The 25,248-nt window shown below is 41.1% G+C and overlaps 1 protein-coding gene across 3 annotated transcripts in view; it reads right to left on the bottom strand.

Annotated features, from left to right (window-relative positions):
* The window catches only part of LOC145355826 (ABC transporter B family member 1-like), a 178,973-nt gene that overhangs the window by 35,975 nt on the left and 117,750 nt on the right, over positions 1-25,248 (bottom strand). For all 3 annotated transcript variants that reach the window (XM_080208229.1, XM_080208228.1, XM_080208231.1), the window contains 2 exons: positions 18,123-18,176; positions 2,452-2,568 (listed from right to left, as the gene is read on the bottom strand). In XM_080208229.1, coding sequence (XP_080064355.1) covers positions 2,452-2,568; positions 18,123-18,176 — 171 coding nt within the window. The remainder of the gene's footprint in view (positions 1-2,451; positions 2,569-18,122; positions 18,177-25,248) is intronic.

A 25,248-nucleotide genomic window follows, 5' to 3' on the forward strand; every position in this document is an offset into this window, starting at 1 on the left:
TTCCACGCATGTTTTTGGCCGGAGGAAGTGGGCATGTGAAATTTGACAAATGGAAAGATCATCACTTTCCTGCCCACTCCTTGACCTGGTCCCATAATACTGGGGGAAGTAAGAAGGTGGGTGGGGGTATAGGGATAAGGGCATGGAGTGTGGTGGATTGCAGGGTCAGGCAGCTACTAGCCTGCCTTCTAGTTAATCTTACTGAAGCTCTTAACTGCCTGAGTGGCAATTAATGACTTCAATCTGCTTCCACACTGTGTTGGGCAGTGGCAGGCAGGCAAGAGTTGGAAGACTGCTTTTTTCACTAAAATTGGTGAAATGATGGGAACGAAGGTGGGGTACCTCCGTGTTAACATCTGAAGCACCCCCTCTGGGGATAATACCCCCTTTTGTGCCTCCAAAGCCTGTCACCTCACAGCTCCTCGCTGCAGTGCCCGATCCCCCACCAGCCCAGGACTCGCATGGATCTGGTCACCAACGACCTTCTTTGTGGATACGCCTGCAGTGTCAGCAGATCACGTTCTGCTTGTTAAAGCCACTGCAGTGACACAAGGCGGCCTTTATCAAAGCCGGGGTGTGGGGAATACAACTGCTATTTCAGCCCCTCCCCCATCCTGCCAAATTCACACTATGATTTTCCATAAAATAAATAGCAAACTGCCAGGTCTGTTACTTGACAAAACGTGTCTTTGGGTTCTAATGATATAAAAAAAATTGGGTGTTTTATGCTATGAAACATAATTGTTGAATATCATCATTTGGACGCTTCTGCATAAATGAAAAGGATGACCATGAAAGTAGAATTTTAAATGAAGATTCATTACATCTATATATTAGAATTGATAACAGATATTTGCAAGTTTAAGGCAGTAATCTAATCTCAGGTTTCCTAGACTGACACACACTGACTAAGCTCTGTTTTCATTGTTCAGGTCACTGAACCCAAAATTAGATTCTCTTTTACAATTATTCTTTCATGGGGTGTGAGCATCACTGGCAAGGCCAACACTTTTGCCAATCCTTAATTGCTCTTGAACTGAGTGGCTTGCCAGGCCATTTCAGAAGACAAGTAAGGGTCAACCACATTGCTGTGGAACTGGAGCTACATGCAAGCTAGGCCTGGCAAGGATGGTAGATTTCCTTCGCTAAAGGACAGTACTGATTTTGTGGATCTCTGTGGCAATTGACAATGGTCACTATTTGAGCCTAACATTTAATTCCAGATTTTATTAATTGGATTTAAATTCCACTAGCATGTGATGAAATTTGAGCCTATAATCCCAGAGCATTAGTCTTGGCCTCTGGATTAATGTTTCAGTAGTCCATTACCATTACACCATTGCCTCCTCCAATTACAGTCTCATAATTCACTGCATGCGTCCATTTGGTATAGCTATCATCAATTTCTAATTTTTAACTGCAGCAACTCAGAGTCAGATGGAATTTTCCCATCCCATCCATCACAGAAATCATAGTGGGTGGGACATGGACTATGCAAAGGTCCATTGACCTTGGGTAGGATTTTCCGGTCTTGGGGTGAGTGAAGCTGGTAGATCCTGCCCAGAGACTTTTCTTTTTTTGCAGGGTCCAGAGGAGTATGGGAATTGCCCATTGGAATTTCAGACTTTCCACGCAATTGCACTGGGACCTTTGCAGCGCCCGGAAGTGCATCTTGGGGAACTACATCTGGTCTCCAACAGTTGTATGACCTAAAGATCTGGGTCATCATAACAGAAATCATGATATTGAATAAAACTTAAATAAAATTTTGGGGAATTTCTTTGATTGACAAGGTGATGTTTGCAGGAGATGCAGTGGTCAGATTTGTTAATGTTCTTTTCACGAATTTTGGTTTTGTGTGTAAAAAAAAGAAACAGACAAGCTAGTGAATTAATAAACCAGATGAAGTTTTTGCACAATGAACTTTCAGCATCAAGTATAATCAGATCTTGCACACTACAAGTTGGATGTGGAGCAAAAGTCCCTCTACACTGCCCAGGATTTGGATTTGTTAATAATGGACTAGTTTGTTCTCTTGCACATTGGCACTAATTAGGATGAAAACTGTGGTTAATACCAAGCTATTGACAGATTGGGTGGATGAATATCACTGTCATTGCGGGTTGAACAAGCTTTTCAGGCTATTATCTTTGGCAGTTGCAGAACTCAAACTGTGATTGAATCAGAAATAGGTGAATACCTTGCACTATCCTCCCTAAGAGAGTTAACATGGAAGCAGATTGCCACCATCTTTTTTAAAGGCTTATAATTATTTCAGAACATGGCATATAGTAGAAAATGTTCAATATTTCATACATATGCAGTATTACAATATGACTAATGTAAAACATCACTAGGAACAGTTCACCATTGAAATTCTAAAGCAGAAAACTATTGTAAAGCAGCAATAAAAATAAATATATTAGCTGTTAAGTTTGAACTAAAACTAACCTCATCAAGCAGCAGCAGCACAGGATCCATAACAAGGGCCCTGGCGATAGCAATCCTTTGCTTTTGGCCTCCCGAAAGTCTGATTCCACGCTCTCCTACAATTGTATCATATCCGTTCTATAGGGTAAAAAGGAAGAAAAGTTATTGCTGATAAGTGCTCCAGTAACAATGACCAAGAAAAGCAGCACTATACATTTAAATAAAACTTCTGGTATACAGCAGTGAATGACAATTGCAAGAAGTTTCTGACAAACCAGAATTTTGGTTAATGTGTACCAAGAAATGTGGTCAAAATTCACACATGTATCCTGTTCTACACCATGTTAATTCCATTACTTCCAGCTTAATCACCCCCAATCCCACTGACTATATACTATCCTCAAATATATTATCCTGCATAATTTGTTCATGGCCTCATTACATCCCATTTTACAACCTCCTCCAGTTTTATAACATAGCATCTGCTCTTTGGTCCTCAAATTCCAGTCTCCTGCACATCCCCTTCCCTTGAACCTCCTGATGCTTCTCCACGTGACAGCCATTTGCTACCTTGGACCTACTCTCCAGAATTTCCTTCATAACTCTCTTTGGTTTACTACTTCTCACTCTGTCTTTACAGATGTTTCTTTAAAGCCAATTTTTTTTTTGTCTTAACACTTCAACTTTTGCTCAATGTACATTACAACAGTGACTGTGCTTTAGCACTCCGAGACATTCCATAAATGCAAGTGTTTCTTTATTCTTCCATGCAAGTGCAGCCTTGACACATTTTATTATATCAAAGGCAATATACAAGTGCAAGCTCATGAGACAAGAACATTGGCTAATGTTTCTTCCCCTCTCAAACTGGGATTGCCGAGGCCAACTATAACTGCTAACCTGACAGATCCATTTCCTGCTTGGTATTACTAACTCAACATACATCAGGGATTGAGTTTAGCATGCTACACATAATTCAAAATTACTTATGACATAAGTATTCATGGTTTACAATTCCTCGCTTTTAATCTCGTCTAATCTTTTAGAATATATGTTAGATTTTAATTTCTCCAAGCTCCTAAAGAACAATTCCAGAACACACAATTCTCAGACAGCCAAAGAAAAATGCAGTGTGCTAACCATACAACGTGGGTGAGATGCCTTTCCCCTTTGCAGTTCCAATTTCCTCACAGCCAGTAAGTCATGGCTGCCCTTTTGTGCTCTAGTGCTGCATTCGTCAGCTTTGAGGGCTGCAGAGAGATTGGTGTGGTGAAATGATCGTGTCTTTTGTAGCCTTCATTATTTATTTTTGCAGGGAAGCTAACCTTTGTTGCTATAGTGAGAATGGTGTAACACTTCCAACTTTTAGCCCTAAAGCGGCCTTGGTTTCAAGTTTCCAAGTTCCCCTTTTTTAACTAGGAGTGTGGGGTTTGTTGATTGTTGGTTAGACAGTGGAGCGGGTTGCACTGTATTTATGATATTCAACAGTAGACAGTGATTATAGGCTGTATGGTCCATTAGCGGTTATAATTTATGACATTGGATGATGAACAATGGGCTAGGCTCAGAGATGGGAAAACATTATAAAATATTTAAAAAGATTAAAATCATGTATAAGTTTAGAAAGAATTGGGATTTATTAAATAACATATACTATTCCATGCATTCATCACCTCCCCCATGAAGTAGACGTCCTCATCCCTGTTCTCATAGTCAGAATTTCCTGGGACAGGTTGTCACCACCTTGGTCATCAAGTTATGGGGTGGGTCTCAAACCCAGAGCTACCAGCTCAATGGGAGATATGTTATCCACTGTGCCATTACATCATCTCACACACACTATTACGTAGCACCTAATGCATGTGTGACACGCACTGCGGCCTCTCAGCGCCAGGGACCCGGGTTTGATTCCCAGCTTGGGTCACTGTCTGTGCGGAATCTGCATGTTTTCCCTGTATCTTCGTGGGTTCCCTCTGGGTGCTCCAGTTTTCTCCCACAGTCCAAAAATGTGCTGATTAGATGCATTGGCCATGTTAAATTCTTCTTCAATGTACTCAAACAGACACTGGAATGTGGCAACTACGGGATTTCACAGTAACTTCATTACAATGTTAACATGAGCCTACTTGTGACACTAATATAAACAAACTTTGAACACTGGCCATGCGTAAATTTGGCAATGCCAGTTACAGGTACAGCTGCAATTACAGGTAAATCACTAGGTTTTCAATGAAACATTTGCCCCATGTTCCCAATTCAATCTCCAATAGGAATCATCCCGTCTACTGAAAATTCCATACAAAACATAGTATATTACTTAATATCTACAATAAGCGGAAAATACAATTTAAATTACGTACATATCTGCAGCATTAACAAATAGCAGGTATTCATCTATAAAGTCAGCATGTCATCTAAATAAAAACATTTATTGACAGTCATTACATCAATTGGCATGCTTATTATCCTCCCCCCAAGTGCCCGCAGTAGTTCAGTTGGTACCAGCTCCCCACTCCTGTCCAGCCTAAAAAATACTTCCTAATCCAGGGTGGCCTCATTGCTAAGGAACAGACTCATCTTTCTTTAAACCCTGTTTGCTTTCATATCGTAGACTCTCAATACTATACATGTATCTAAACCAAACTGAAGTCATTAAACCTTTCAAATACAGAACCACAAAATTAAACTTATTTAAATCTATGCCATATTCCTAATACCCATAAATGCAAAATACAGATTATTTAACACGATCTCTGTTTCCTTCCACCAGTTACACTGAATGACATGAGTGTGTTTATTGGGGGTACGTTCTTTTTCAATTGGAATTCTCAATTTTCTGAAATGTCTATGGCTAAAAGCAGATTCCAATGTCGTGTTATTCATTCAGTTTAAACTGGCATATTATTTGAACTGCAGTCATTGAAGTTTTATTTTGCCGCATTGAAAATAGAAATAGCATACACTCAACATATTGTAAAGTACATTTATACAACAGCAGATTATTTGTTAAATGTGCCATTATCACCCATTTTAGTGATAAAATTCAACAGAGGAATATATAGATGAATCAAGATAACTATAAATCATAAATCCAGCAGAATAATATTAGCAAGCATTAAAAAATATATATTTAATTTTCATTGTCACACTTAGCCTGCTGGTCAGCAGTTTGAATGCCCAATGTGGTTTGATTCAGCCTGTCTGGTATTCATTTAATAACAATGGACATGTTTTGCTTTTAACTAGTAGGTACTTAGAAACAACACATGGTTTCCATTTACTACTCATTTTGTCTGGAATCTGAAAGGAAAAATAGATGACCGGTACAAGGGTAGAGAGGATGTTGTACATGGCATTATGAAGACAAAAGGAATTATTTTAAGATTACTCTCCAAACCTAATGCACAATAATTACAAAATGAACATTGTGCTGTTTCAAAGTATGGCAAGGTACAACACTTGCATTCTTTTTGTTAAGAAATGTTTGTCTTGTGCCGATTACTTTTGTATACAGGAAATTCAGGAGATTATGAGGTAATTTTGTAGAGGTGCTTAAAACAATGAAGGAATAGGATAGAATTGGGAGAATCAGACTGTTCCCAGTAGTTAGGAAGACTAAAAGAAGAAGGGAACAAGATTAAATATAAAAGGTTTCTGTCACAGAATATGAGAAACACTTTTATTTGTAAAGATGCATCTGAGAGATTGTTGGAAAATCAGCAGAGTTCAGGATTCAAGCAGAGGCTATACCAACTTTTATGTTTATGTAGGGCGGCATGGTGGCACAGTGATTAGCACTGCTGCCTCACAGCACCAGGGACCTGGATTCAATTCCTGGCTTGGGCCACTGTCTGTGTGAGTTTGCACATTCTCCCCGTGTCTGTGTGGATTTCCTCGGTTTCCTTCCATACTCCAAAGACGTGCTGGTTAGGTTCATTGGCCATGTTTAATTCTCCCTCAGTGTACCCGAACAGGCAGAGTGTGGCGACTAAGGGATTTTCACACTAACTTCATTGCAGTGTGAACGTAAGCCTATTTGAAACTAATAAGTAAATTTTAAACAAAAGAGATAGAAGGATATGCAACAAGAGTGAACACATTGTATTAAGAATTCTGTTTGTCCAGAGAATTAAAACAAAAAACACTCTGGTTAGTTCTAATACAAGTTACAGCACAGAAACAAGTTATGTAATTAATTCTCTATATGGTAAATGTGCATTGAGAACCATTTTTCATAGAAATTGTTTTCTGCGCAACGATGGGCTGGAAAGATTTCCATAAGTCTTTATTGGTATTACAATGTGTATTTTTGGTATATTTCCCCACTAATTAGCTATTTTTGTACCAACATTAATCATACTTTTTTTTTATGAACATCTTGATGAAAATCTCTGAACTCCAGAAGTTTGCTGAAAAATTTCCACAAAGACAGTGGCTTTTTTGTTTAATAAAAAAAGGAACTGCTGTGCTCTGAGCAATGGGTGGCTTGGCAATATAAGTGTAGCTTGAAATTCCTTTTAAAATCAAATCCATAAAATTTCAATTTACAACTGACATCATTAATATTCAATTTATATCCGTTACAGCTTGTTCAAATTTTGTCCTTAGCCACAAAATCTTTGCGAAGATCTTCAAAGACAATTTCTTTATGTTACTGAAGTTTAACCAGCAGGTACTAACTTGTAGCTCTTAGTCCTTATTCAATTATTCCTGAAGTAAATAGCTCTCTCAGCATAACCACAGCTCCTTCATTATGAACATCATTTCTTATTTCATGCCAAACAGTTCCATTCCCTTTGATTCTCTGGAAAGACCATGCATGCCCAAGACTTGAACAAGGCTTCTTTATCTGGGGACGATTCTTCCAGTACCAATATGGAAGAATCGGCACAAAATACAAGAAAAAAGCTGTTGCTTCTATGAGCAATCCCTCTTTAGCCTCTGACGTCCGTGCACCCTCCCCACACCCATCACATCTCCACAACTTATTTTTGGAGAATCTCTGGTCAATGCTGCTTTGAACTGTTTCATTTTCTTTCCAAATTCAATAACACCAATTTGCACACACTTGCAATGTCACTATTATGTTGAAATCAAAATTGACAATCTTCTAGTTCAATTATTCTTTTGCTGGACTCAAACCTATGGAATAGTTAAGCCTAGACGTTACAAAGGCATCGAGAAAGGTTTCAGCAGCAAACACAGAGACAGACTGGGGCTGAGTGATCTTATTTCATTGGAAGAAGGTGTTCTTGGAGATTGAGAAGGTGTGGAGTCAGAAGTATAGTTGAGCAACTCCTGATCCTCAGTGATTTCAATCTTCATCTCAGCTCCTTTGTTCACACTCCTCTAAAGTCACTAAACTCCTACCGAACACTTTCCTCTGATACAAACTCTCCTACACATTTTCACAGCCATTGCCTGGCTCTTTCCATCTCTCATTGTCTAGACAGCAGTAAAGGCCATTTCTGACTACTTCCTCTAATCCCTCATCATCCACATCACCAGCCCCTCCTTTTATAAATAATGTAACTTCATGATTCATGTTGTAGCATTATAAGTCTTGGTTTTGGGAAGTGGAATAACTTGGGTTTGGTAAACTGGCGAACAAAGTCTAGAGTTATTGCAATTCAAACGATGATCCATGTTTAAAGGTATGACAGTTGGGAGTCTGAAAGCAGTAAACAAGAGGTAACCCCTTTGAGTTTTAGTAGAGATGTGACATCTGTAGTCATCTTCATAAGAGATTTAAATTATTTACACGAATCCCAAATCAAAGAAAGTTTTGAAAGCAAAAGGTAAACAATGCAAGATCTTAAAGTATCCATATACTTTTCAAATCAGAGGACAGATCTGGAAATTGGGGATGATTGATTTGAACCTCTATCTGGGACATCCCAGGTGTGCCACATTGCCATGGGGATAGATTAGAGAGGCAGTCTTTGGTTTTGGGTTAATGCGTGTGTTTCTTCTCACAAAAATGGCAGTCAGCTTGAAAGATTGAGAAAAGGCAGGATGCCATCTTTTATTTCCTGTTTAAATAATATAGTACTGGGTTCATAAGAATTGTTTTGTTTAATTATTGTGCAGTAAAATATTTTGTTTAAAATGTGAAATCTTGTGATGTAGTCCTATCACTGTATCTGTCAGCAGCCAGGATAAACACAGAAAACAGGAAATAAGTAGCAAAGCGGCCACGAAGAACCGGGTAAAGCTTAAAAATCTCAAGTAGTTAATTTCTTACAGAAACTACCAAATGTCTCTTCATGCATCAAAATCTTGTAGTCTCGTTAAGCAACTCAGCCAAGTATTCATAATGTATAGCCTTCAGGAAAATGTCAGCAAATAATAAATGAAACTGCTCAAAAAGATGCTACACCAGCTGACCTGTCAATAAAAGCAACCAGTTTTTTTAAAAAAAACATTGCTGATATATTTTGGCAGTTCCTGAACTAAAGTCATTAAACAGGATTGCAAGTAGGACCCATGCTCAAAATGTGAAGTTGTAATTCACGAGGAATTAAAATTGTCAGAGCTGCCTAGTACACATCTTTGTTTGGTTCTAGAAGTATGGTACAATAACCCTCAAGATTCTGAAAAGTATAGGTGGAATTCTTGATGGAATTAAAAACAGAACCGTGGTCAGTCTTTTAAGATTTCCAGTTTAAATCTAAAAGGTTTGGAAAATAGTGTTAATTTAATAAGATTTGTTTTGTTTAATTCTTGGACAGTCAAAGATTTTGTTTAAAAGGTAAAATCTTGTGATATAGTCGAATCAGTTAATCACTGGGAGTTCAAATTTATTTTTAGAAGTTAACAGGTTCCCTCATGATCTAAACATCTGTTAACCACCCTTGGTTTTATTTCCTCAAATTCTTTGTTCTCCTCACTTTGGCATTATCTTACCCTTTGACTGGCTTGGTTCCAGACATGAAGTGCGGCATGAACTCATCGCCTTTTGATTACCAGGTGAAAATGTTAGCACTGAGCCAAGGCCGACCAGAAGAAAGCCAGAATCAATTCCTATCCCAACATGGGACAAAACCGGTTCAAGAATCCTGATGGGTATCTTGATGGTTCATCACTGCAAGGCATGCCACTGAACCTCCATTGTACTTTTTAAACCCTGGTACTAATTTAAATGTGGAGAGTGAGGAAGCACCACCCATACACCTGATGAAAAGGTACATGTGTGTAATCAGGCACGTGCAGGGCACTCTTTGGGAAAGCAGAATTCCAATTTGAGCCAGGTTGTATAAACAAGATTCTTCTATGGACCAACATACGAACAACTGGATTTGGACCAGCAGGTGTTGTATACAATATCCTTAGTTATCCAACATTGTGCAATCTGTTTATGATCATCATACTGATATAGTATTTAATCTGTAATTGCTAAATCGTATCACATTTCACAGCATGTTGTACTTTTGGCTGTACTGACGATTTTCCAAACTTCCTTCATTTTCTCATATGGAATATTCCAGCTTTAAGAGTCAACTATGCAACACTAATTTTACACTATTATTGTTACATCATGCAAGGCCAGAATGGCAAAAGGCAAACTAGATGAAGTATAGTCTTTCCTCATACAACAACTCCAATGTTCCCACCTGCAATTGTCATAAGGTGATTAGTGCATTAAGATTTTAATTCCCTATGTATTCAGACAGGTCTATTAAATGCTTGGGACCATAAGGACTAGATTTTGGCCACTGAGATGGGTAGCTCAAGTCTCACTGGACTCACCTCAATAAAGTGCCCCAAATCATGTGTGTGCATGTGTGTGTCTGTCTGTCCGCGTGTATGTGTGTGTCTGCCCGTGTGCATGCGCATGTGTGCGCGTGTGCATGTATGCCGTGTGTCTGTCTGTCTGTCCGTGTGTGTGTGTGTGAGATCAAGTCAGACGTAAAGACCCCAGAAACAGATGCTAGGAGAACACAGGGGTGGGCAAGTGTCAAAGCAGGCTGGTTGGAATGCCTGTCTCACTTCTCTTAGTCTTTGGAAGATTGCTTTGGAAGATTTTAGTCCCTCTAGCTCACACTCACTCACAGAGTCTCTTATCCACATGCCAACTTAATGCCAACTCATCCAGTACCCACATGGTCATGCCTCAGCAGCCCTGTGGAGCTTAAAAAAATAAGCTTTTTAAAATCTAATATAACTCTCACTTGATAAAAATTCCCATTCACAAAAGTAAAGCTTAAAAATCTCAGAGTTAATTTCTTACAGAAACTACCAAATGTCTGTTCATGTATTAAAATCTTGTACTTGTCTTGTTGAGCTGTCAACCTGTGAACGCAGGAACCCCAGTGTAACTGTAGTGTTTGAAACTCAGCCAAGTATTCATAATGTATAACCCTTAGGAAAATGTCAGCAAATAACATTTGAAACTGCTCAAAAAGATGCTATACCAGCTGACCTGTCAATAAAAGCAACCAACAGTTTTTTTTAAAAAAGAAAAAAAATCACTGATATATTCTGCCAGTTCCTTTCTACAGTTTGAAGAGTAGGCGATTTAAAAGCCTTCAGTTCGTTACAATTAAGCAGACCTTCAAGAGTGTTTAAGTTTATTCTATCAATTTATGACTCCTACATTGAGAGTTAAAACTCTTTCAGTAGCCAAAATGGGCCCATTTGAACATAGCACTGAATTCAAATTGCCCGGTTGAGTTTGAATTTCTCTCCCATGTGATTCCTGCCTCACCCCTTTACCATACCAGCAAAAATGGGATATCTCAGAAATGGGATCAAGACGTCTGCATTCAAAGTCTGCCCACTATTTTTAGTGGTGACACCACAAAAATCTGGCCCTAACAATGAACTACCGTTTGGGTTGCTCTACACGTCTCCAAGCAAGAGGTTTGACATTGGATGCATGGGTTTTTAATATGGGAACAGCTGTAAGCACGCTTTGTAAGTTGTGGTACCAGAAATAGTCTTGAAATTTTGAATCAACAGGGACAATTCCAAATTTTCAAAGGGCTTGCGAGAGGCAGGGAGCGGGGAAGGCATGTGACACCAGTTAACAGCCTCTTAAGGAGCTTGTTGCAAAAGCAGCACAGAACAGGTTGAAATTTTGAAAGTTTTGAGTGAATGCAAGCAGTCTTGTGCACTCAGTGCAAATTTATCATGTTAGCTGTAGAACCTGAATAATTTCATTTGTCGTGGCCTTTTAAACAGATCTGTGCAGTCAACTAGCACGAGTTCTGGTTCTACCTTGTCATACAAGACCTCTGCATGTCTCCTACTTCTGCGTTGGGTGCCTGCTTAAATTGGCATCACAGCCATCCAAACATGGTGGTCCTTTGCCACTGGCACCAGGGAGGCGGCTCCCAATGCCAAGAGACACTAAATAGGTGGCAGGGTCACCTCTTGAAAATTAGGCCTACTTTACAAGTGAGACTGCAGTAGCTTGGGAGCCAGATTGGGACCTAGAATTCACCCAAGTTCTTGCACTGAAAATCCAGCCGCGGGTTTAAAAACATTTGCTCTTACACTGCCTCTCAATTGTTTTACAGATGCCCCATGTGGCGTGCTGTTATCAGGGCAGCACAATAGCACAGTGGTTAACACTGCTGCCTCACAGCACCAGGGATCCCGGGTTTGATTCCTGGCTTGGGTCACTGTCTGTGTGGAGTTTGCATATTCTCCACGTGTCTGTGTGGGCTTTCTCCGGGTGCTCCGGTTTTCTCCCACATTCCAAAAGGTGTGCTGGTTAGGTGCATTGACCCAAACAGGCGGCGGAGTGTGGCGACTAGGGAAATTTCACAGTAACTTCATTGCAGTGTTAATGTAAGCCTTACTTGTGACTAATAAATAAACTTTAAGGTCAACTAGAAAACAATTTTTGTGAATAGAGCATTGAAGAATTGTGAAAGACCTGCATGTAGCTATGGTTCTTCTAGGTTATTGTGATCACTTGTGCTCTTTAGCAAGCTGATTACTACCTCAATCTCAATGTATCAGAAAATTACTTTGGGAGGAACAGTTTAAGTGAGACCTTTCCTTTCTTAGGAAGGGTTATAAAAAAAGTTTCTTGAACTACTGGAAGTTAAGTAAAACACATGTAGTTCAATAAACAATGAGTTGGACCCTTCTTGTATAAGCAGATTAATGACTATGTACTTCCTGATGTCATAGCTTATGCAAACTGGTTAAAAGGGTATTAGGTTTGTACTCTAAATTTTATTTAATTCGGAAATTATAAAATATTATTTTCACAATCATTTGCCAACATAAAACACGTAAAACATATTTTGAATGCTAAGTTGGACAAAGCTATCAAGCTCAGAGTTAAACAGCTCCCCAGTTAAAATTTATTTAAACAGCACTTAGACTGAAATCAAAAATAATATCTACAAATTATTTTAAAAGGCTAACACAACAACCTGTATTTATACAACATCTTTAATGTAGTATAATGCCCCAAGGCTCTTGACATCAAATCACACAAGGAGATATTAGGCATTAGAACGAGATATTAGACATTAAAAGAACAAGGAGGTATAGAGTGGAGAAGTAAAGGGAGGAAATTCCAGTGCTTAGAGACAAGGCAGGCACCATTGATGGGGCACTTAAAATTGGGGATTCGCAAGAGGCCAGAATTAGATGAGCACAGATATTGTGGGTTTGAGAGACCGGAGAAGATTACAGAGATAAATGAATCTCTGGCTACGATCAGATAGAGAAAGGAACCTGTTGAATCCAGTGCCCCTCCCACAGTGGGACGACAGTAAAGAGATACTGGATGAGGCTGGTGTGGTTAACTGTGTCAAAGGCTGTAGACAGGCTGACAAGGATGAGGAAGGATAGATTATCTTTTCACAGCCATGGCATTTGTGACTTTGGTGACTGCTGTTTTGGTTCTATGTCAGGGTGGAAACATGATGGGAGGGATTGAACCATGGGCTTTCAGGGAAGATGGACAGGAATTGGAGAGCCATCAATACACTCAAGAACTGAGGAGGAAAGGGAAGTTGGAGGTGGGGTTGGCTTGCAAATTTGTGGAGGTCAAGGGTTTTTTTGATGTGGGGATTTGTGAGGGTATATATTTGAAAGAGAAGAAAAGTACCTGAATATCAGATGGCACGAGGACCACGGTGGTCAGCAGAATAGTGAGCATAGGGTCAAGGCAGCAGGTGGTGGGTATTATAAACAAGATATACACAGGGAGAGTATGAGCGTATACTGGCGAGAAACTGGGTAACGATACAACAGGGAAACTTGAAGGAAATTTCATCTGGCGGACTAGGAAAAGGAGGCAAAGTGACTGAAGCAGCTGGTCGGATAGTTACAATCCTTGTGAGAAAGAAGTTTCTCACACTTTACTGTGGCTGAGGAGGAAGATAAGGGAGAATGTTAACCTATTTAACTATCGAAGTAAAGAAGTAGTTGATCATTCAAATGAACAAATGCAAATTTCAACTTAAAGTGCACTTTTGATCCACATGGGCATCTTCAGGCAGAATCTGTTGCCTTGGCAAAACTATGGTCAAAGGTAAGATTATGGGCAGTATTCTCCACCCATGCTGGTCTAAAAGCCAGCATGGGTGGCTCTTGCCAGTATATGCTCTGACCTTCAATGGCGTTTCACATTCTCCACAATCTGCCCACTAAAATTCCAGTGGCGGGCGGCTTGGGAGAATTCTGGCCTATGTGAGTGAACTTTAAGGTCTTTTTGCCGAGATACCAAGCAATAATCCTTCTGGTATATTTCATGGTAAAGCTTAGTGACTAACTTAAGTTATGCTATGTATGCGGTTTCATTCATAGTTTATAATAGTATGTCAGTGATAAACCCGTCTCAGAATTAAAGATGTGCCCTCATGATCAATGTATTAAATTAAAAATGTCCGTAGTCCTGAGATAAAGTCTAAGGGTGACAATGATGAGATGAAAGCGGACAAGTTCAGGAAAAGACACTATCAGAGTTCAAGTTTTTTTAAAAGAAAATGGAACTAGGGCTGAAAGGCACCAAAGGTTTGTTTTGAACACTGAGCACATATTTCAATAATAAACATTAGCTCTTAAAAATGACTTGTTGCCAAAGTGTTGCTCCAAAAGTATTCTATTACAATATTGAAACCTTAATTGTAATATATCAGTCATTTCTCCAAACAATATGGAAGTCATCTTCTCGCAGAGCCCACATGATTGCAATCTGAAGAAACATGACCCTCACCTTTCTCTCACACACAGACATACACATGCGCTATTAAATTTCCATTGAAATGGGATGACCCTCTACTTTGGGATTTTCCAATACTTGCAACAATAAATCTACATCCCATAAATTTATTGTAACGAGTCGTGAATGTGACTGAAATAGTTTGTGTCTCAAGTAACTGAAAATCTCATGGCTGCTGTGTATGCCAATGAGGCTATCAAGCCATTGAAAATTGTCTGAATCAATTTTCTTTTTCCTCATTGGTTGAGTTTAACTTTGCATTTGTCCTTTATCTAATTTATTTTCTTCTGCAAATTCTATTATGTGGAATCTTACTGTTCAATTCCAATTTTCTTTTTAATCACGTCCACTTAAAATAAAACTGAACACATGTTCCACATGACTACAATTGAAAACAGTGATAATATTCCAAAATAATCTGAAATACAGACTTCGTAAGATCATAAGAAATAAGAGGAGTTGGCCGTTTGGCCCAGGTAGCCTGCTCTGCCATTCAATAAGATCATAACTGATCTGATTATGGCCTTAACCCCATTTTCCTGCTCCTTCAACTCCTTGTTGATGAAAAATCTGTCAAACCCACCCTTGAATATCTTCAATGACCCAGACTTCATTGGTCTCAGACAGAATTCCAAAGATTAACAACCGTCAAAAATGACATTTCTAATCTTAAATGGGAGACACGTTATTTTTAATTTGAGCCCCACTATTTCAAGATTCCCCCATGAGAGGAAACATTTGCTCAGCATCTGCCCTCTCAGAATCATTCACGTTTCAGTATGATCATTCTTTTAAACTACAATGGATACAGGCCCAACCTATCCACATAAGACAATCTTTTGATCCCAGGAGTCAGACTAGTGAGCCTTCTCTGAACTGCTTCCAATGAACGTATATCACTCCTTCAGTTAGGAAATCAAAACTGTACACTGTGCTACAGGTGCCATCTCACTAATGCCCTGTGCAGTGTAGCAAGATTTTGCTACTTTTATATTCTATCCATTTGAGGCAGCACAGTGGCATAGTGGTTAGCATTACGACCTCCGCGCCAGGCTCGGGGGTTCAATTCCAGTGTCAGGTGACTGTGTGGAGTTTGCACTTTCTTCCTGTGTCTGCATGGGTTTCCTCTGGGTGCTCCGGTTTCCACCCACACTCCGAAGATTTGCAGGTTAGATGGACTGGCCATACTAAATTGCCCTTAGGGGAGTAGGAGGCTAAATATGTTGGGTTGTGAGGATAGGGCCTAAGTGGGATTGTAGTCGGTGCAGACTTAATGGGCCAAATGGCCTCCTTCTGCACTGTAGGGATTCTATGACTCCCTCTTGCAAGAGGCTCAACAGTCCATTTGCCTTCATAATTACTTGATGTACATGCCTAACTTTTGGAGGTGTATGAGGACACCCAAATACCTCTCTACTGCACTATTATAAAATATCATTCCATTTAAATAATATTCACCTTTTCTATTCTATTCTAGCTGCCAAAGTGACAACAGCGAACTGTTCCCTATTGTGTGCCATCTGACAAACTTTTCCCAATCAATTAACCTATTCATATCCCTTTGTAGGCCTTTTATTATCCTCCCTACAACTTGCTTTCTTACCTTTGTATCATCAGCAAATTTGGCTACAATAAAGTTGGTTCCCTCATCTGCCTCAATAGCATAGGAAGACATGAATAATGTACTAGAAGTTCTCAGAAATTAATTTTAGTGAGGAGCTGAGGAATTCAGTATTAGTAGAGAAATTGTTTTGGGGAAATTAATAGGATTGAAGGCAGATAAATGTCCAGGACCTGATAATCGTCGTCTCAGAGTACTTAAGGAAGAGGCCTAAGAAATAGTAGGTCCATTGGACTCTGGAATGGTTCCCACAGATTGGCGGGTAGCTAATGTAAGCCCACTGTTAAAAGTGTAAGGCAAGGAGAAAACAGGAACTATAGACCATTGAGCCTAACATCAGTAATAGGGTAATTGGTAGAGTCCATTATCAAGGATTCAATAGGACAGCATTTGGACAGCAGTGGTATAATCAGACAAAGTCCACATGGATTTATGAAAGGGAAATCATGCTTGACAAATATACTGAAATTCTTTGAGGATGTAACTAGTAGAGTTGACCAGGGAGAATCTTTCGATGTGGTTTATTTAGACTTTCAGAAGGCTTACAACAAGGTCTCATGTAACAGATTACGTTGTAAAGTTAAAGCACATGGGATTGCAGGTTGTGTCTTGAGATGTTTAGAAAGCTGGTTAGCAGACAGGAAACAAAGAACTGGAATAAGTGGTCTTTTTCTGATTGGCAGATGGTGACTAGGGGAGTATCAGAGATCTGTGCTACGACCCCAACTGTTTACATGATATATTAGTGACTTGGACAAGGAAACTAAACGTACTATCTCCAAATTTGCAGATAATGAAAGTTGGGTGGGAGGGTGAGCTCTGAGGAGGATGCAGAGATGTTTCAGCTTGATTTGGACAGGCTGAGTGGGCATACGCATGGCAGATGCAGTATAATGTGGATAAATGTGAGCTTATCCACTTTAGTAGCAAAAATAGGGAGGCAGATTATTATTTGAATGGGTGTAAATTGAGAGAGCTGGATACTCAGCTAGACCTTGGTGTCTTTGCGCATCAGTCACTGAAAGTAAGCTGCAGGTACAGCAGACAGGAAATGATGTGTTGGTCTTCATAACAAGAGGACGGAGTATAGGAATGGAGATTTTTTTTACTGCAGTTTTCTAGGGTATTGGTGAGGCCATACTTGGGACTATCGTGTGAAGTTTTGTGCCCTTATTTGAGGAAGAATGTTTTTGCTGTAGAGGGAGTGCAGCAAATGTTTACCACGCTGATTCCTGGGATGGTAGGTCTGTCATCTGAAGAGACGGGAGTTGATTAGGATTATGTTCACTGGAGTTTAGAAGAGTGAGAGGGATCTCATAGAAACATATAAAATTTTGACAGGACCAGACAGAATAGATTCAGAAAGTATGTTCCTGATGGTGGGGAATCCAGAAACTAAAGGTCATAATTTGAGGATAAGGGGTAAATGTTTTAGGGCTGAGGTGAGGAGAAATGTCTTCACCTAGAGTGGTGAAGCTGTGGAATTCACTACCACAGAATGCAGTTGAGGCCAAAACGTCTGATTTCAAGAAGAAATTAAATATAGCTCTAGGTTCTAAAGGGATCAAGGGATGGAGGAGTTGGGAGGGGGGGTAAAATCAGGGTATTGAATTTGATGATCAGCCGTGATCAAATGAATGATAGAGAAGGCTCGAAGGTTGAATGGCCCACTCCTGCTTCTAGTTTCTACGTTTCTAAAACAATAGAAGGAATCACAAAAGAACCTCAATACTGAGTACAAAGATAGCAAGTCAACTACGGGAATAGGAAATATGAACAGCAAACAAAAATCAGATGTTACTTTAAGGAAAATCTATTGATCTATATGCCAAGATTGGATTTGTAGATAGGTATTGACATTGCATGTAACCATATCCTTACCTCAAATGATACAATGAAGTCATGAGCATTTGCCTTTTTAGCAGCATTAACAACCTGTTTGGGGAGGAAAAAAAGAGTTACTTCCAGTCAAAGAAACATAAACTATTATGTTTTTAGCAGTACGATAATCATAGACACCAAATGGCTTTGTCTATTTTTTGGCAAACATGTTTTAGCAAAGGGAATAAAATGCAGTCAAGTCAGAAGTTGAAGCAAATCAAATGGGCAACTTTCTATAAGCTTTGAAGTTAAAAGGCATGTAATTAAGTAACACCTGCAAAGCTTAACAGTGCTCAAGGGAATTGTGAGCAAAAGGCATCGAGTCTAAACATAACTAGACTGAAAAAAACTTCGATCTTTGGCAATTCCAGCCAAACTAAGTTGAAATTGTAACAAAAGACAGGTGTTTCCTCTGAAAGATAATGGCTTTTCAAAACATTTAACTTTTAAAATGAATTATTACAGCCCTTTTGTTTTTATCAATGAGCTTTCTGAGCACTGGAAAAGTGAAAGCAGTGCGTTGTACAATGCATGAAGGAATTCCCAAGGAGCAGAAATCAGGGACCTGCAGAACTCCACTACTCTGGGAGAAAAGTGCACTGTTGGATCAGGATGTGTGTGTGTGTCTGGGGCTCATGCTGGGCGCCAACACAACTGGCCCAATCAAGAGAGGTGAGGCAACCTAGAGGGGGTAAAACTTTTGGGGCAGGGTGAGGAGAGGGGGGCTATCCTTGGGGTCCAGAAACCCATCCAGAAGGGATCCATCCACCTGCCACTAGCCCAGGGAGAAAACCTGTCAGGCTGGGCTCTCCAGCCATTGGATAAATCCTGGTGATATCAAGACAAAGCCCTTAAATCAGCATTAATTATACTCTTAATTGGCCTTATTTGGCCCACTGGCACCCCAGCTGCTGGTATAATTGTCATGAGGACAGGCTGCCTTGGGATTTAATGAGCCTGCCCCTACCTCCACGACTGTCCTCAAACATGTAGTCATGATGTAGAGATGCCAGTGTTGGACTGGGGTAAACACAGCAAGAAGTATCACAACACCAAGTTAAAATCTAACATGTTTATTTGGTAGTAAACACCACCAGCTTTCAGGGTTTGCCCCTTCATCAGATGAGTGGGAGTTCTGATCACAAACAGAGCATATAAAGGCACACGCAGTTTACAGAATACTGATTAGAATGCGAGTCTTTACAGCTAATCGAGTCTTAAAAGGTGCAGACAATGTGAGTGGAGATAGCATTAAGCATAGGTTAAAGAGATGCGTATTGTCTCCAGACAGGACAGTAAGTGAGGTGTTGCAAGCTCAGGCAAGTCATGAGGATTACAGGTAGTGTGACATGAACCCAAGATCCCAGTTGAGGCATCCTCATGTGTGCGGAACTTGGCTATCAGTTTCTGCTCAGTGACTCTGCATTGTCGTATGTTGTGAAGGCCGCCTTGGAGAACATTTACCTGAAGATCAGAGGCCAAATGCCCATGACTGCTGAAGTGCTCGCCAACAGGAAGGGAACCGTCTTGCCTGGTGATTGTTGAGTGGTGTTCATTCATCCGTTGTCGTAGCGTCTGCATGGTCTCCCCAGTGTACCATGCCTTGGGACATCCTTTCCTGCAGCGTATCCGGTAGTCTACGCTGTCATCTCTTTAACCTATGCTTAATGCCATCTCCACCCAAAATGATTCTTCTCCCACAGGTGCAGTCTAACCTTCCAGCCTTTTCTGTTCTCAAATTTAAAAGTGCTACCTTTGCAATGGTCACATGGAAAGATGTTTGAAGCCTACGTTAACAAGGTGTACAGATGCTGGCTTTTACAAAAGCATCTTTCCCTTCTACAACACGCAAATATATTTGCCCTTTCAGTTATTCAATCAAATCATTTTGAATCATTTAGTTTAAATAAAAGCTACTTGTACAACTAAGACAAAATAAGATGGACAGAGTAGAGCAATAAAGGTTTAGAAGAGGTATCCCTAATCTCTGGGTGGATTAACAAAAGACGATTAATGGAATTTATTGGGAATCAATAATGTCAGGTGGCATGGTGGCAAAGTAGTCAGCACTGCTGCCTCACAGCACCAGGGACCTGGTTCCGATTCAGGCCTCAGATCACTGTCTGTTCTCCCTATGTCTGCGTGGGTTTCTTCCGGATACTCCGGTTTCCTCCCACATGCCAAAGATGTGCTGATTTGGTTGATTGGCCATGATGAACTGTCCTTAGTATCAGATGGATTAGGAAGGTAAATATGTGAGGTTAAGGGGATAGAACCAGGGTGGGATTGTTGATGATGCAGACTTGATGGGCCAAATGGCCTCCTTCTGCACTGTAGACTCTATGATTAATAATCTTAAGATAATTACCTTCACTATTCATAATAGCAAGGAACTATGTTCTGCTGAATGGTGTAAGAGAGCTTTAAAACATTTTTTTAAACAAGTCTTACAATTTCAGGTCCTCACCATTTTTGCATCACCAACTTAACAGTTCCAATAGCAGATAGTTGCCTCTCTATGTAACAATAAATTTAATATAGTCATGCTATAATATTTTTTGAAATGGTAAATTTAAAAAAAGCAATACATATTTATAATAGTTATAGCAAGAACAAAGAACAGCAAATAACCAAAATGAATACCAAAGAAATGTACAGTAAGTTTGTACAGGATCAAGTCAATGTCATAAAGATGGCTTCCCAAAAAATGGAAGTGTTTCTGTACATTGTATGATTCCTACCTTTTAAGATGGAGAATTCAATGTCATCACCACAAAGCTTTTTGAATTAGAGTATTCAACCCCTCAACTGAGAAGTAAAACAGTGGGTGGGATTTCACAGCCATGCTCATCCCGAAACTGCGAAATCCCGCCCAAGGTCAGCTGATCTTTCCATGTTCCGCCCCTCACCCACTGGGATTCCCATAGTGGGCAGAACGGTAAAATTTACCCAGAGTCTTCATAAGAACATAAGAACATAAGAAATAGGAGCAGGAGTAGGCCATCTAGCCCTTCGAGCCTGCCCCGCCATTCAATAAGATCATGGCTGATCTGTCGTGGCTCAGTTCCACTTTCCCGCCTTCTCCCCATAACCCTTAATCCCCTCTCTTATCAAGAACCCATCAACCCGCTTCTTAAAAATATTTAGCGAGGCAGCCTCCACCACTTCAACGGGCAGAGAATTCCAGAGATTCACCACCCTTTGAGTGAAGAAGTTCCTCCTCAACTCCGTTCTAAACCGCCTCCCCCTTATCTTGAGGCTGTGCCCCCTAGTCCTACTGTCTTTTTTGAGCGGGAAGAGTCTCTCCACCTCTATCCTATCCATCCCATTCATCATCTTATACGTCTCAATGAGATCTCCCCTCATTCTTCTAAACTCTAACGAGTACAAGCCTAGTTTATTCAGCCTCTCCTCATAGCTCAATCCCCTCAACTCCGGTATCAGCCTAGTAAACCTCCTCTGCACTCCCTCTGATAAATCATCAAAATTTGAAACAAACCACAATCTCATTCAAACTCTAGCTTTACTGTCACAGATGTTATATTAGTCATTCACTGGCTTCCTTTGAAGTTCTATCTCCAAGGAATATTTTATACTTAGTTATAGCTAACGTCACAAACACACAAAGCTACAAATACAGTAAGTCCTCACTTAAAGTTGTATGACTGAGTGAAACAACTTTAAGAGAATCATAGGTTCCCATGGCAATCATGGTTAAAGCTACAGCTGGGTTCCTTTGGACATTACTTGCCAGAAAACAAAACATAAGAACATAAGAAATAGGAGCAGGAGTAGGCCATCTAGCCCTTCGAGCCTGCCCTGCCATTCAATAAGATCATGGCTGATCTGTCGTGGCTCAGTTCCACATTCCCGCCCTCTCCCCATAACCCTTAATCCCCTCTCTCATCAAAAACCCATCAACCCGCGTCTTAAAAATATTTAGCGAGGTAGCCTCCACCACTTCAACGGGCAGAGAATTCCAGAAATTCACCACCCTTTGAGTGAAGAAGTTCCTCCTCAACTCCGTTCTAAACCGCCTCCCCTTTATCTTGAGGCTGTGCCCCCTAGTCCTACTATCCTTTCTGAGCAGGAAGAGTCTCTCCACCTCTATCCTATCCATCCCATTCATCATCTTATACGTCTCAATGAGATCTCCCCTCATTCTTCTAAACTCTAACGAGTACAAGCCTAGTTTATTCAGCCTCTCCTCATAGCTCAACCCCCTCAACTCCGGTATCAGCCTAGTAAATCTCCTCTGCACTCCCTCCAAGGCCAAAATATCCTTGCGTAAGTGCGGCGACCAAAACTGCACACAGTACTCCAGCTGCGGCCTCACCAATGCCCTATACAGCTGCAGCAAGACCTCCCTACTTTTATATTCAATCCCCCTCGCTATGAAGGCCAGCATCCCATTCGCCTTCCTGACCACCTGCTGCACCTGCAAGCTGGGTTTTTGCGACTCATGCACAAGGACCCCGAGGTCCCTCTGCACCGTCGCCTGCTGCAGTTTTTCGCTACGTAAGTAATAATCCTTCCTACCATTACTCCTACCAAAGTGGACCACCTCGCACTTGCCAACATTAAATTCCATTTGCCATTTCCTGGCCCATTCGCCCAGCCTATCTAGATCCTTCTGTAGGCTCTCCACACCCTCCGCACAATTTGCCGTTCCACCAATCTTGGTATCATCAGCAAATTTCGACACCCTACACTCGGTTCCCTCCTCCAGATCATCTATATAAATGGTAAATAGCTGAGGCCCCAGCACCGACCCCTGGGGCACTCCACTAGGCACCATCTGCCAATCCGAATAGCACCCGTTGACCCCCACTCTCTGCCTCCTATTTGACAACCAATCCTCTATCCACGCTAACACCCTACCCCCAACTCCATGTCCCCTGACCTTCTGCAATAACCTCTTGTGAGGTACCTTGTCAAACGCCTTCTGAAAATCCAGAAAGACCACATCCACCGGCTCTCCTCTATCCACCGCCCTAGACACATCCTCATAGAACTCCAGTAAATCTGTCAGAACGACTTCCCTTTAACGAAACCGTGCTGCGTCTGCTCTATCAAGCAATTCCTCTCAAGATGCCTCGCTATTTCCTCCTTGATGACAGATTCTAACATTTTACCGACAACAGACGTTAAACTAACCGGCCTATAATTCCCTGCCTTTTGCCTGGCATCCTTCTTAAACAACGGCGTGACATTAGCCGCTTTCCAATCTTCCGGCACTTCCCTGGAATCCAGTGACGTCTGGAAAATAACCACCAAGGCATCCACTATCACCTCCGCCATTTCTTTCAGAACCCTCGGATGCATTCCATCCGGTCCTGGCGACTTGTCCACAATCAGCCCCTCCAGTCTGTTGAGCACCGCCTCTCTCGTAACAGTAATGTCATTAAGACCCTCCAGTCCTACCACCTTTCCATCTCTAACACCCGGCAAATTATTCACATCCTCCTCCGTGAAGACAGAAACAAAAAAGTTATTCAGGACCTCAGCCATATCCCCATCCCCTACCACTAAGTCCCCCCTCTCATCCTCTAAGGGTCCAACGTTCACCCTAGCCAGCCTCTTCCTTTCTATATATTGATAAAAACTCTTGCTATCCTTTTTTATATTAAGCGCTAGCCCAGCTTCATAGTTTCTCCTACCCTTCTTTATCTACTTCTTTGTCAATCTTTGTTGACATTTAAACCTCTCCCAATCCTCTTCTCGCCCACTACTCTTAGCTACTCTAAACGCCTCCGCTTTTAATTTAACACTTTCCTTCACATCCTTTGTTTATCCACGGCTTATTACCTCTCCTCCTACTGTCCTTTTTGACCATTGGAATAAATTTCCGCTGAGCACCAAGAAAGATCTCCTTAAAGATCCTCCACTGCTCCTCAGCAGACCTACCTTCCAACGCGCTCCCCCAGTCAACATTCGCCAATTCTTCTCTCATCCTACCATACTCCCCTCTGTTCAAACAAAGGACGCGCGTCCGGGAACCCACTTTCTCCTCCTCCATCTGCACCAGAAACTCCACCATACAATGATCACTCTCCCCAAGAGGATCCTTCACCGCAAGGTCCCTAATTCTACCCGCCTCATTACATAACACCAGATCCAAGATAGCTCGCTCCCTCGTCGGCTCCAACACACACTGTTCAAGGAAACTATCCCGGCAGCATTCCAAGAACTCCTCCTCGAGCCCACTGCGTCCAACATGGGTCGACCAATCTATATGTAGATTGAAATCCCCCATAACTACGGCCGTCCCATTCCTGCACGCCGCACTTATTTGCGCGTTAACAGCCCGCCCCACCTCCAGATCATTATTCGGGGGCCTATAGACGACACCCACCAGCGTCTTCCTCCCTTTGCTGTTCCTAATCTTTACCCACAACGATTCCGCTTTCTGCTCCTTGGCTCCAATATCATCCCTTGCTACCACCCTGATGCTATCCCCCCCTTTTCCCTCCCGCCTATCCTTCCAAAGACTTGATACCCCTGGACATTCAGCTCCCAGTCCCTGTCACCTTGCAGCCACGTCTCTGTAATGGCCACCAGATCATATCCATTTGTGCCGATCTGCGCCACCAGCTCATCCACTTTATTCCGAATGCTTCGTGCATTCAGATAAAGTGCCTTCATCCCAGCCTTCACCTGGACCCTATTTGGACCCCTGGACGAACATACAAGTTGAAATACTGTGCCATACATTTGCTGCACTCTTCATTGTTAGCTGAAATAACTTGTGAAATAAAATATGTCACCAAATATAAAAGAAATACAATGTGCAATACAGAGTAAATTGTTTTTAAAAATTACACCCACCTCCGGTATAGTGCTTTTAGATTGACCAGGCTCCATTTGGCAACAGAAGTTGGTCAGTACTGGTACCAACTGAAGTCACAGAATAACGCATACTGACCAACTTTTGCCATTGCATGAAGCCCAGGACTTCAGTGAGTGCAGAATGGAAGCCAGGAGTCAAAAAGAGGTACAACTAAAGAGCAGATCCCAACGACCAAGAAAGAATAGAGGCCGAAAGTTGGCAAAAAAGGGCAGGAGGAATAGCGACAGAGGCAAGGGTGGAAGCATTACGGGAAACACATGTGGGCAGGCCATAGAA

The sequence above is a fragment of the Carcharhinus amblyrhynchos genome, chromosome 20 (assembly GCF_965287045.1).
Source record: "Carcharhinus amblyrhynchos chromosome 20, sCarAmb.v2.hapA, whole genome shotgun sequence".
Taxonomy (NCBI): Eukaryota; Metazoa; Chordata; class Chondrichthyes; order Carcharhiniformes; family Carcharhinidae; genus Carcharhinus; species Carcharhinus amblyrhynchos.